The sequence below is a fragment of the Triturus cristatus genome, chromosome 3_2, assembly GCF_964204655.1.
Source record: "Triturus cristatus chromosome 3_2, aTriCri1.1, whole genome shotgun sequence".
NCBI lineage: Eukaryota > Metazoa > Chordata > Amphibia > Caudata > Salamandridae > Triturus > Triturus cristatus.
Window position 1 is genome coordinate 98,032,549 of NC_140584.1, and position 14,499 is coordinate 98,047,047.

General features: G+C 40.9%; 1 protein-coding gene across 2 annotated transcripts in view; it reads left to right on the forward strand.

Moving 5' to 3' along the window:
- The window catches only part of SEMA5B (semaphorin 5B), an 834,612-nt gene that overhangs the window by 759,564 nt on the left and 60,549 nt on the right, over window positions 1–14,499 (forward strand). For both annotated transcript variants that reach the window (XM_085647318.1, XM_085647319.1), the window contains 2 exons: window positions 3,623–3,841; window positions 10,273–10,443. In XM_085647318.1, the coding sequence (XP_085503444.1) occupies window positions 3,623–3,841; window positions 10,273–10,443 (390 nt within the window). The remainder of the gene's footprint in view (window positions 1–3,622; window positions 3,842–10,272; window positions 10,444–14,499) is intronic.

Here is a 14,499-nt window from a genome sequence, read left to right on the forward strand (position 1 = left end):
GTTAATATCTTCCTAAGTCCGTTAGTGTCATTTCCTCAGGTGTAAGATTGAAGAGTTTCTACTTTCCCCCCTAATATTCTCTTTTAGATATACTCTTTCAATTATAGAAAAATGAATGAGCATTACTGGATTGCCTATTGGTGAGAGGACAGCAGCTCCACTTATTGTGTGAACGTGGCCGAAGGGTAAATTCCGTAGCAGAGTGCATTTAATCTGGCCTTGCTGATCTCGGACTAAGACTTGTGTTAATGTATGCCATTGTGTATACGTTGTTTGCAACTTAAATGAAGCACACTTGTGCAAACCAGATTCTCTTCCCGAAAGCAGAACTGTTCAACCTAGTAGGATTCCTGGAAAGGTGGGTATGGCTTGCATGAAAGCTCAGATGTGTATGCAGTTCTCTGTCATGCGGAAACATCCCGTGCAGACCTGAAATGTCACTGCTACAGGCTAAATGACCTTACCGCGAAGACTTGATTCAGCTAGACAGGTCTTTTCATGACATTTTGACCTCCAACATAAACCATTAACTTAATGGGCCCAGTGGCCATAATCAGACCACTTTAAACCAAACCAAACCTCATCTCAGTAAATACAATATTAAAAACAAATCAGTTTAGCAATGTAATTTTTATTGTTTGTGTAAAGGGATGGCTCTGTGGTTTCCTTCACAGACCCTGGTGGGTTCTCCTCTAAATCCCCATATGAATATGACAGTGAGGTGTTGATGAGAATTTATTGCGATGTGGTGTTTTTTGTCGGGTGTCTGTGAAGTGGGTTGGGTATCTAGTTCCAGTTTGCAGATGGTATGAGTCTGGTTCTAGGGCTAGAGTGTAGCTACTGGCTGCCTACACTTGTTCATAGCATTCTCACATCTCTTGCACATTCTTCTCATGAGGCGCTACCACATCAGAATAAGAATCTGAAATAGTGCCCGTTGTTTAGGAAGCCGTGGCTGTTGTTCTAGTCAAGGCCATTCCCGGTCCCTCTATAACGGGGATGATGGCTTGGCCTTTCTGTGACAAATTCATGGTCCAAATTCATCCTTGAAGACTGATGTTTTAACGTCCACATGAGAGATGCTTCAGTGTGGCCTCAGTGGGAGATCAAAGGCATTCCAAAGATGTTCACACAGTGGCCTGAGATATCTGCTTCTGTGTTCTTTCATTTGAACTTGGATTGCAGACTGGAAGGTGCGGCTGGACCCCAGGTTTATTTGTGTGCGCACAACAGCCACGCTGGGGAGGCAGCTGGTGCAATTATCTAGGGTAGTGTCTTGGACTGCAGCCTTGGTAATCTTTATATCTGATATAAAACCTTAATAGAATCATTTTGAATTCTTTCCACCTTTTGCATCTGGTTCTAGGGTAGTCATGCATAATTAATACAACAGTAAACCATATGCACAGTAATCAGCTATTAAGTCCATTTGATGTTATTTTGCATTGGCGGCTCCTCCGCTAAGTTGGAGGAGCGTCGCTCCGCTGCTTTTTGCTGTCTTATTGTTTATTGTTCCTGTTGTCGTCTTTGTGGGGCGGGGCTGCTCTCAGAGTAGGGGGAGGAGTAGTTTGCACTCCTTATGTGAGCATGAGTGATTGACCCGAGACAGTCATGCGTACATAGCATGTTCTTCATGCAGTCTGCATTACAGCCTGTGTGGAGAACATGCCCACTCCTCCAGCCCCTGGTTGAGCGCTGTGTCGTGGCGCTCAGACCAATGACAATGCTCCATTGCAGCAGGGAGTGTCGTAGCCCTGGTATTTCCTGCTTCCTGTTTCCCCCAAGAAGCCAGGAAGGGGACGCAGGAGAGGTGGCAGTGACCGGCCGGCCAGGTGGTAAGTGATTATTTTATTTTTTTAGCCCAATCTTATAACCCCCCCACCCCGCGCCTTCCCCCTTCACTCAACCCCACTGCTGATTCCAGTTAGCAGTCGCCACTGTTATTTTGTATTCATGCTCTTAATCTCGGGGTTTACAGCTAGGTTTTTCTTTAACTCTTTGGCCAAGGACCAGGGCTGTGCCCAGGCAAACATTATTTCCTTTGCGGAACCATTCTGTCCTCCTTAGTTTGATTTTCTTTATGCAATAAAGAATGTTCTTCAAGCATACCGCAACTTGGATAACCGTGTTCTAATCCTCCATTTCCCACCTCATTAGTGAATAGTGGCATCCCGGAAAGGTCGTTTAATCTAGCAGTCCCCTAGTTGCAATAGCGGCTAAGTGTAGCAGACAAGAAACACCGACTAAATGTCAGTACTTTAGGGTCTATATCAGTAAGCGGCCATTCAAATTAGTGGAAACCTCTTTACAATCGGTGTTTAGTGCTCCATCTTCTCACAGGCTCCACAAAAGATCTAGGACTGGAAAAGCAAGATGGCCCCTCACCCACCTGAGCATCTTTGACGTCCACCAGTGGGCAGTGAGGGGAATCTTGCTTTCTTTTTGAAGACTTAAGTAGTAAACCAGGGCTGCGGTTCAACCATGTCTCACAGATTCCACAAACAAAAAAGTCAAAGAGCAACAACATGGGGCTAGAGTCTAGAACGCGCAGGACCCAGAGCCGTGGAACACCCTCACCCTGCACTTTAAGGTGGCATCTGAACGCCTTCGTCTTCATGAAGCGATTGAAACTAAACTTTTTAGGACTTCAGAGTTGTATGATGTTATGAATACAATTTGTATCTATACACAAAGCTAACATTTTATTTTTCCCCATTTTCCCTCTACTACACCCATCCACCACTCCCGAGAACACCTACTTCTTTCGAGGAGATCTCTGTGAAGTGCCATAGGAATACACCTAAGCTACCCACACTAATGCCTTTCACTTTGCTCCTTCAGTGCCTTATAATCTGCTTGATTCATGTCCAAGTAATCACTGGGATAATAATTGTCCTACTCTGTAACAATGTACGAAAGCGCTCTAAAGTGTTCCATGTTCCACTAGAGAAAACACTTGAATAAAAAACATAGGCACAATATTGCACACCAGAACCTACAAGAGATGAATAATTACCCCGTGAGCTACATCCAAAAAAACAATGATTGCCTTTCTTAAGTACTGGAATACAACAAAGAGATGTGCAGTGCCCTGTGTTAAGTCAACTCAGGCATGACTAATTTATTTGGGCAAATCAAATACACGCAGATTTACCATAAACCAGCACACCTGTGTCAATACACAAAGACAGAATCCCATAGACTAACTCACAGCGTCATTGTGAGGACAATTGGGGGAGGGGGGGGGGGGGGGGGGGCAAACGCATATTTCGATTTAGAAAAAAGCCTGAGGGGCAAATCATTTTGTCTGGCAATTCTCAGCGCATTTTTAAAGAAATGAAAATCCAAAGTGATCTTTAAAAAGTTGCTTACACATCTTCGGTAGACTGTAACTTTTTAATATGAGTATTGAGTTTTCTCTTTTTTAGGACACGACATCCACACTAGTGTTGATTACAATAAATCTGTTACCTCACTAATTGATTACATGTTCAGGATATGTTGCTTTTACCCCTCTGTCTTTCTTAATAGGTACTAATAAGGTGCAGTGTTAGTTTCCAGTAATAGTAATGTGATCTGTGGCTCCATTGGCGAATCTCATTGATTTCTGCTGTGTCTCTAGCTCTTGTAGAAGATCTCTTGAGATCCGGAAAGTCCCCAACTCGCATCATCAGTGGTGGCTGGTCTTCATGGGGTGCCTGGTCGTCCTGCTCCAAAGACTGTGAGGTGGGGTTTAAGAGCCGGAAGAGAACATGCACAAACCCAGAACCGAAAAATGGCGGCTTGCCTTGTGTAGGGTCAGCATCGGAATATCAAGACTGCAATTTACAGCCCTGTCCAGGTGAGCGAGCTCTACTGTTCTCACAGATTTTGATTGACTCTTGCATATATCCTTTCCTATGTCTCGCCTTCCTTCTTTTACAAGGCCCCTTTATACAGAGTTTGAGCGATATGAGTGTAATTTCAACCAGTTTGTTTAGGAATTGAAAAGAATTCAGATCAGGGGTTGTGATTATGGTTCCTATGGGGTCTCATGTATCACAGACGCATCTTCAAAGTTCTTGGTTGAAATTACAAGAAAGTAAGGCGGCTACTATACAGGATGTGATGCGAGTAGGTCATTATGCTAGGCATTGTATTACATTATATTATATTGGAATAATATTGATCTGTCGCTTTTCAAACCCTTGCAAAGCCTAAAGTGCTTTTTGGGTAGTCTATTTGCATTGTTTATTTAAAGCTTGATAACCCTGGTGAAGGTATGTATCTGTCCAACACATTTTGAATAGATGAAAGTGCTGATGCTACTAAAGGGATACAGTAATGTAGTATTTAGATCCTCCATATGGAAAGATATGGAATGAAATGGAGCCTTTGGCAAGTGTATAGTGGCCATATGTTCACAGAATGTTTGTTTTTCTATGATTACCTAGACCTGTAAAAACCCTAACTTTATTAGCACTAGAGCAACTTGAGCCTTAAAGGACTCCCTCGTCTAACCCTTTCAAAGTGAGCTGATAAATAGTTTGTACAGACTTGAGTTTGCATGTAGTCGTTTACAACTTCAAAACCTTCCATGTAACTATTGCACTCTTGTCGTTCACTCTGAGGCTCATTTATCTGATGTGGTCACAGTCTATTAGCATGAAAAACAGTTGCATGAAGAGCTACAATTGTGTTTTAACAGCATGGACTACACTATACCCATAAGTGGAGCACACTTGAGAATGATGGCCAATGTGGCAAAGATCAAGATTGAGGGAGCTCACTGGCAAACACCTATGTTTGCCTTGGGCCCTATGAGTTCAGTAGGAATCTAGTATATCTTCCTTTTATTTGCACGGGTGCTACAAATCAATGTGCATCTTTTTATCCCGAATGAACGAAAGTGTATTTGTAGGGTGTGTGTGTACATAGAGGTATCACAGTGCTAAGAACAAAGGCAAGCCAGAGATACTAGCAGAACGCTGGGGTTTCGATAGCACCCATTGCCATCGACAGGAGGTTTATCTCTGAGTGCAGTAGTGAAGTATGAAGGGAAAGCAAGAAGCCTTACAATTATCACTCATTTTGACGATAGCCTTGTTGTTTTACCTACGTGCTAGCCTGCTCCTTACTTGCATGTTGCCTTGCCAATGACCTGTTGCTGTATAAGCACTGATCATTATGAGCCGCTTTTTGTCCCCCTCCATCTGCTGTATGACCTCCACATGAAACAGTCACCCTTCATCCTGCTCCTGTATGCTGCTTGTAGGATCTCCCACTGAGCCAGGAATCCCTTTCTTACTCTGGAGTGTCATCTGTTGGAATTTGGAAACTGATCTCCAACTCTGCTGTCTATTGACACCAGTGATCCTGCTGTCCATTGACACCTGTGATCCTGCCGTCCATTGATACCTGTGATCCTGCTTTTAATGTCGTGATCCTTCATTTAATTTCAATGAATCAAAACATAACCAATGCCCCATAAGCATGTTCATGCCCACGGCAGATCCTTACATAGTATATTATGCTAGTGGTTTCTGCTAGCCCCATCACCCATGTGTAATCCTGAAACTACATTACTAATGTGTGCTCCTGTCAGTGGACCCCCACAACTACTGACCTTCTCTCTCAAACCCGGGCTGCACCACCCACCTTCACTACTTACAGCCATCCCATTACTCCACTACAGTCAGCTCCTGAGGAACTCGTACCTTCTTCTGACACTCCCAGACACTTTGTCCCTCATTATCAACTCCCCAGATTTAGACACTGGCATACCATTGAGGATGCGAAGGTCCAATTTCAACTGGTATGCACGCATCTAAATCTTGAAATAACAAATTAATTTCCAAAATGGGAAATAAAACATGGACTCAATTTTCCCTCTTCTGGGAGAAATAATGGGCCAAATCCACATCCATTTTCCACCTTCTTGTAAAACATTCTGACTCGGTGAAAGCATTGATTCTACCAAAAAGATATAGGAATTAAACGTAACATTATTTCCAATGGGATTCTACGTCCCTACCTCCATTATTATATGTTGGATAACGTTACAGTACCTGTGGTTGGCCATATGTAGTGCTGGGCTTAATACAAAAGTGTAAGTTTCTGCAAAAGTGCAGTTTGTGAATACCAAAAATTAGTAAACTTACTCAAAACTGTAAACTTACTCAAAAGTGCAGTTTTTGAATCAGCCCTTATTATTTGTGTGCAATTTAATTCCTTTTTCACAACCCAGACTTAAAATTCCTAAACCGCATAACAAATGTTTTTTCTATCTGTGTTTTGCTTCTCAGCCTTTTCCTTCCAACTCCGAGTACACGGAGTAGCTAGCATGTTAGGAGACTGTATAGGTTTTTTGTTATTTTCTATTTTTGTAACACAGTCTGTTAGTTTTAGAAAATCGCAAAGGACAATTATTATCTGTACACTAAAATAAATCTTCTGTAGTGGCCATGAAAAGGCACATTATAACAAACAGAAAAGTAGAAGACTGTTCTACTTACACCACAATTCTGTATAATGATGAGGATAGAGAGTCCTTGTTTAAATTTAATCAGGGACCTGGGACCACATTCTTGCCTTGTACTTTAACAACAGCTTCCTTGGGATCTGTCATTTCTTTAAAGCGAGTCCGGCCTGCTTTAAGAGCTCATTAGATAGTCATTCTGTCTTCTGGAACAGTCTTTCTGACGTCCATGCTGGGACTGACGGAGAGCAAAAAAGTACACCACCTGGGCACATTAGCACAAGGTGTTCCCATGAGCCTTCCGCTCAAACATTGACCACGCTTTCACCTCGATTATCTACTGAGATGGTGCTCAGCCAGAATGGAATGGCTAGAAAAAGTCTGTTCACTCATCGTGAAAAGTGGGACTATTTGAGCAACACCACCAGGCGCAAGGGTGATATAGTTGAATTGTGAGTCTCAAGACACCTTCGAGGAGCTTCGGCAAGTGTAAGGGAAGGATCACAGCATGAGAAGACAGTAAATTGAAAAACTGTCCTATTTAACTAGTCAGTGGACTCCAAAATGTAAGAAAAGGAGGAACCTGATTGCTCAGTAGCATGTACCTTTTTTTAAATCCTGCACAATAATTTCCCATATTTCAACATTCTGGTTTCCAGGAAAATTATTCAGAATCTTGCTTTAGAATTGTCTGCAAAGGAAATCGTTTTTTCAATGCAAATAAAAAAAGAGATGTGTCTGCCAATATTCACTTAACGCCCCTTAAACACAGCGTTCAATACAAAGGAAAGACCTGTTGCTAGTCTAAGATCTGGGCTGGCGAGATGAAATAGTGCCAGTAATGAGGGAGCAGAGTGACAATGGTGTACAACATGAACCGACCAGAAGGCTAATTTTCTGTTTTATGCATGAGAAGTAACTGTGGGAGCTTGAGACGTTTGTCTCCACACAGTTCAGGAAAAAGGAGGAACTTTAGGATGGAGTAAGAGACCGCTGTAGTGTCAGCATGATTGGCAAACACTGTGTGGCATTAATCTACCACACCAAAGCGCAATTGCTCAACAGATAGAAAGACAGATGTAGAGAGCGCATTGTGCTGTTTTGTGAAAAGGGGCAGTCCTAAGCAAAAGACATGTGAAATGTTCACTCTGTTAGAACTGATGCACAATACGAGAACACACTTTTGTCTTTTGATTCTTAAAAATGCATTCCTTCATGATTTTAAATGATACCCAATAATATATTAAATTGGCTATTTAAAAATTAGAAAAGACTTAAAAGCACAAGCTGAAACATTACAGACGTTGTCACCGGCCTACCTGCGAATTTACCCAGTTAGGTTTTTTTCTGATGATCTCTCTAGCTAAATGAGAAATAGGACATAAGTTCATTGAGCTTTGATCAGTATTCTTTCTGTTCACATGAGTGCAAGGAAGATAGACTGCCCAAAATTCAAGTCTGCCTTTTAAATGACTTCAAACCTGTGATGTTACATATTAAATAAAACATTTCAGTTTAAAACAGCACCATTCATAATTAACTAGAGGTTGGCGTGTTATACTGTATATGGTGCATATACCCCAAAAATTACGGATCCACAATTTCAGATCACATTTATTTCTGATCCAAAATGTCAGATTTGGTATAATTTCAGATCCACTGAAGTAATGCTGTGATGTCAAGTAAGTGAATAGGTAAGGTAGTAGGTTAGAGTAAATATATATATATATATAAAATTCACTTAAAAAACCATAGGTTTCACACAGGTTATAGTTAGGTGGATATTTCTCTCGTAAAAAACCAATGAAATTCCCCCGTTATAGTTAGTTCAGATAACTATAACTCGCGCGCCCGCAATCCACTGCTGATGACGTCACATATTACATCACTCAAGACATGGTCAGTGGCATCACTGATGATATCATCCTTGTGATAGAGTGGCGGTCGCGCGAGTTATAGTTATCTGAACTAACTATAACGGGGGAATTTCATTGGTTTTTTACGAGAGAAATATCCACCTAACTATAACCTGTGTGAAATCTATGGTTTTTTAAGTGAATTTGCAAGGTTTTTTAAATGCTAATTCCTAACTATAACGTGTGTGAAACCTATGGTTTTTTAAGTGAATTTGTTCGTTTTTTTAAATGCTAAGTTATGTATTTCTTAATATATTTTTTCTTTTAAATTTTATTTAATGTGTGTGCACCGTGCGCGCAACCCGCGATTTTTTAAAAAAAAATTAAATGTTTTTTTCCCCCTGGGGGGTCCTTCTGTTACCCCCTGACAAAGGCTAGGGGGTCAGGAACTCTCTTCCCTGCCCCCTTTTCCCGTCTTCCACATTTTTTCCCCCTTTCCTTTTCAGTGCGAGAGACAAAATGGCGGCCGACACTTCCTGATTTCGACCGATTCGAATGTTGACTGACATCTAACAACCAATCAGAATTTCGCTCGCGCACAGCATCGTGTGCGCGCGTATAGATATGTATATGCTTTTAAATGCTATTTTCTCAGGAAATACTGAACAGCTTGACACCAGACCTGCAAAAGGCACTTCCCTGACTTGAGGACTACCTCTCTGCCAAATTTAAAGTAATTCTGTTCAGCCGTTCGGGCTGTACCTTCGACTAAAGGTCCTATGGAAAAATGCATGGGGAAAACTCATTTTGGGACCCCCCCTTTTTTCTCGATCCCCGCTTGACGAATCACCCCGAGACTTTCAGGGTAGGAGCTGAGCGGAGCGCCCCATTAGTTTTGAAAATTTCGCGAAGATTCGTCAACCGGCGCCAAAGTTATTCAAAATAGAATTTTGAGATTTCCTATGGAAACACGGTCCGAACTATCTACTGGCGACCGCCAGTAGATTATATATATATATATATATATATATATATATAGATATAGATATAGATATATAGAGAGAGAGAGAGAGAGAGAGAGAGAGAGAGAGAGAGAGAGAGAGAGAGAGAGAGAGAGAGAGATGAAAAAATTACCCTACGTGTTTCAGCCCTGCGTCAGTGCTCATGGGTAGTGATTGAACAGTGCAGTACACATTAAATAAATACACAGTAATAGACAGTGTTGACAGCCACTAATAGTACCAAACAATGGTAAACAGGCGCCATCTTGGAATGCCTATGGCAATACATCCAAAGAGCAGCAAAAATGTTTTCATAATGATATGAACATATCAAACATAGTATGTATCACCAAAATGATCACTGAGGTTTGTTAAAAAAACAAAAGAACTTTACAAATAAATACACAAAATGTAAACAAATATAATACATATATTTAACCTCTTCCATGCTCATGACGTCTCCCGGCCGTCATGAGTCACGATGGAAAAGTTTCCAGTTTCAGCCTTGTGTCTATCCGGAAATCAGGGTGACAGTGACTCTGAAGTGAGGGCCCGGAGTGTATTCCAATTACAAAATGGTGCCGGGAAGGTAGCTCTCTCCAGTTACTAGGGGATGTCCAAGGAATTGGAAGAGGGACCTCCCCACTGGCACGGTTATACGTCAACCAATCATACATATTATATACACATATGTATATACATTTTTTAACTATATCAAAGGTATAGTTCATACTCCCATAACCTTAAATAAAGTAAATATTTCCAATAGAAAAAATTCTGGGGAACCTGTGGCTCAGGAGCCGTGACTGGAATCAATAAGTGAACAAATAATCTTTGCCGAAGACATAGAAATATTGAGTAACACACTTTGACTGAGCAGCATTGAACATGATCTTTGTAGAAGACCCTGATATGCATTTTAACATTTGTCCCTGTTTTTGAAATCATTGCTTTTTAGTAAAAGGATCCTGGTCTTGCTGGTCTTCGTGGTCCCAGTGTTCAACCACCTGTGGCGGAGGACACTATCAACGTACCCGGACTTGTACCAACCCAGCACCATCCAACGGAGGAGACATCTGCATTGGGCTCCATACTGAAGAAGCTCTCTGTAACACATACCCGTGTGAAGGTAGAGGATGCAGTTTCATTTAAGTCCCAGTCTAGCACAGTAGGACTCTTGAAACTCTGTGACAAGTGATAGATACACTGTTAACGAGATTCTGTGCAGCGACCGGGCCTTATATTCGGTAGTGGAAATGAGAAGAGACGTCGGTACAGAATCTTGCTACCAGTAGATACCGTTCAAACAGTTGAAAAGGAATAGGATTTTGGCTATCGTGCAGAGGTCCCTGGTCCATAAGAAAAGACAGACAGATCTGTCAGTGCCTGCACGCTCTGAGGAATCAATTGGTTGCCTCTCGATTTGTACATTTGGTGAGTGCTTTTAGCAGATGAAAATCATTAGTAAAGATGTCTTTATCCTAACCCAAAAAACAACATAATGTTTAGAGTTAAAAACCTGTTAATGCATTTATAGAGCTTGGAGTATTTTTTCACCACAGTTACTGTCGGAGTAGCATTTTACAGTCAACAATTTTAAATGCAAAACGGAATAAATACAATATTCAAGAATCTGTCACAATAAAACTATATAAGGACAATAATACAGAGTGTTGGAAAATCAAGGGCCTGATATAGAGTTTGGCTGACAGGTTACTTCATCAGAAAAGTGACGGATATCCCATCCGCCTTAATACAAGTGCCATAGTGTTTAATGCACGTGTAATAAGGGTGCAGCGCAGTCTTATTTGTGCTTCCATCTAACTCTTGATCAGGCCCTTAATGCATTTACAAACCTGTCAAATTGATGGAGTTCTTGTGGTAGAAAGTATGGATTTTGGCAAAAGTCAGCAGATTTGCCAATTCTTGGGTAACATGAAGCCAATTTATTGCAAAAATGTCAAACTCCAAAAACTGAATTCCATCAGCCACATTCACTTTATACACACTTAAATAGTACATGTGCCTAACTTAAACTCTGCCATGGATTAAACTTGGAAAAGTTCATATATACACAATCTAATTAACAAACATTTGGCGAAATGGCATGACAGTATACATTCAACCAGTAAGATCTACCATTTTATCCACAACAGGTGGTCCACTAAGGAAGACAACAGTGGGGGGAACCAGTAGGCCTGAGATCCAGGTGGTTCCCCACTTAATCAAATTGTGTGATCTTGGAAAAATCGATATTTTTGCTTTGTATCCCATTTCTGTGTAAATATGAAGAACATGTTACAGACCCAAGGGGCAAATTTGTTTCATCCCTAATATGACAATGAGGTATCCTTTTACCGAAAAAAGGGTGAAAAGGGGTTCTACAGCGCTCACTAGAGAAGTACTACAAATTGTTTAAACACACACCAAGTAAATGCAGTGCTCACAAGGTAAGAATGTTCACCCAACATTCACAAATTAGAGCCTTTCTTGAGGTTCTATAAAGACATATATATGCACCCATATGACACACATAAAATTCATATTTGCAGCAGTATTTCGTAATAATGTAGTCTCCGACAGATGTTGTTACTTTAGTCTTGTTCTTCACAACCACTGTATTGCAATTCAAATGGTTATTCACAATAGCCAGCACACGTGTTGTCATAGTTACGACTTCATCAGGGCTTCGTATCTCAATTCCCAAAATATGCACAATGTTGCTCTTAATTAGCACAAGCCACAAGTCCACCCTATTCAGAGAAAGAATAAGCTCAATGGTGGAAACGTAAGACTCCAATATTTGTAGATCCAACTAGACCCACTATTTGGAAAGTTCACCAATAGTCAGTATGCTGCGGGTTGCTGGTCCGCAATATGGTAATCCAGGTCCAAATATGGCCCACAAACTCCAATATATTCTGCACTGAGAGTATGCTGCGAGTTGCGGAGTTTCTCTGAATAGGGTGGTGGAAATACTGTTGCATATATGAATTTGCATGTGCCATATGAGTGTAAAACAATGAGGTATCATGCAGGAATTTCCTCATTCAGGTATGCACCTTTTTTCACAACTTTGTTTAAACCTAGAGGGCAATAAGCATGGAAGACAGTCCCTACAGTTATCTCTAGCAAGTCTTCGTTAAAATCGCTCTTTTCCATATCAAAGACACTCGAGATTTGCCAGCAACAATCACTGATTTATGGATTCTATTCAAGAGAGTAATTTATGTGTCCCTGACTAGAGATAGTGGATCGTAAACCCAAAATCATTCTGTCAGGCTGAAATCTTAGATTAATTGCATTAATGCGTCTTAGATTTTACAGTAGGTGGCAACCATCTCTTTACATTTGTAAGAAAAAGTGTATCCAGGGTGTAATATGTAATCGAGTACTAAACTGAAATCTCCTTCCACCCAATAAGCTGAACGTGTTCTATTACAAAATCCATTGAATAGGTTCATCATCCAAGTTGTCGCTGTAATAACTGGTAACAGATACAGGCTTATCAGCACACTGAATATTTGCTTCACTCCAACTATTCTGAAAATTAAGTGCTTATCATTGTGTTTTTTTTGTCTTAGATTGACACATCAAGGGTGTCATGCACTTGTACATAATCTTCTGCTTTAAGCAACCAGATTTTAACAAATCCAGCTTTTAGGAACATTTCTAGTTGCAAAATCAGCATGTCGGAATAACTTCAAGTATTCCAAACCTGGCTGTGTTTTCCCCGGCTGTGGAGGCAAGTCGCATCCCTTGCCATTATTGAAACATCAAGCTTTGGTTTAGCACTTTGCCAATTTTCCACCACCCCTCTCTGCTGCAATATACTAAAAAAATATATTCCAAATCGTGAATACTAGAGTGCTCAAAACTGGCAAATTTTCATAAAGACATATGTTTGAAAACAAATGCACGAAAGAGCCAAATCAATGCAAACTTGGCCAGCCCATCAGTGAGCCTCCTCCCCAAAAGAACCTCTTCCTCTCCCTGGCTGCTATCTACAACCTCTGATGGATTCCATCCACCTTCCCCTCCAGTATCACGAAAATATTCAAAACGGAGTCTATTTTCACCATGATTGGCTTCATACTTTGTGCTAAACAAGTGTATGTCTTCTTGACTTAAGCTAACGTGGGTGTATTACTTCATTACCACCATCAGGAAAGCTGGACCTTGGAGGTCTGATATAATCCCCTGCTTTTGAAACTGGTGGCAAACTGAAGCCAATATTTCTAACCCAGCAATACGGTGGCCCAGATCTTTTTTTGACAGGTAAAGCCCATTGTGTCAAACTAGGTCCATTTCAGTTGGCAAAGGTTAAGGTCTAGAGACCCACAAGAGGTTGCATCTTTACTTTTCAATACTTTTATTAAACCAGTCTGGGCAAATTGTCAAAGACAAAACTATGTGCTGCCACTCCTGTGCAAATTAAATGCAAATGTACTTGCGTGTTAAAGGACCATATTGCGCCTTTGATGCCTTAGGTTCATGATTAGAAGAGACGGCCTTCTGAATAAGCAATAGTGGCAGTAAGCTCAATGGAGTAACCAGCACTGCAAAGCCAGTGGGTCTGGGGTTAGCACCAGCCTTTTGGCTTTGTCAATGTTTATTTTGTTCATTGTTGGGAAAGCTGTGGGGCCCTTGTGAATTAAAAAAAGAAATTAACTAAAAACAATAATATTTTTTGTCTCAAAAAGAACAAATTTCCGAAGTGATTCCCAATACTTAAGAGAAATACTTTGTGTTTGGATGTGCTCCTTATGAAAGGGGAGACTGCTGTCACTCAAAGTGATGTTAGTCAACGGCTGAAGTGGGCTGATCCATAGCCCCGTGGTGTGTGCTGTAGTTGGCGAAAGAATAATGTGAATGACACAATAACAGACCAATGGATAAAAGGGACTGGCTGAATTCCCGTAAAAGTAAGTTTATTATACATAGAATTTGAGTAAAATCAAAAAGATCATGGCTAGCGCCAGGACTAAAAACAGAGGTCATTCTTTTTGGTGGTAACCTAAAATCAAGGCACATGAGGACAATCCTGAGCTGTTTCGCTTACCTCTTTACTCCTAAGAAACACCATATGATGGTTGTTGGAGGGCTTATATATTCCAAAATTGGCAACATTAATTCTTTAATGAGGGGCTTTCCAATACTGCAAGATGTTAAAAATGCAGCTGGG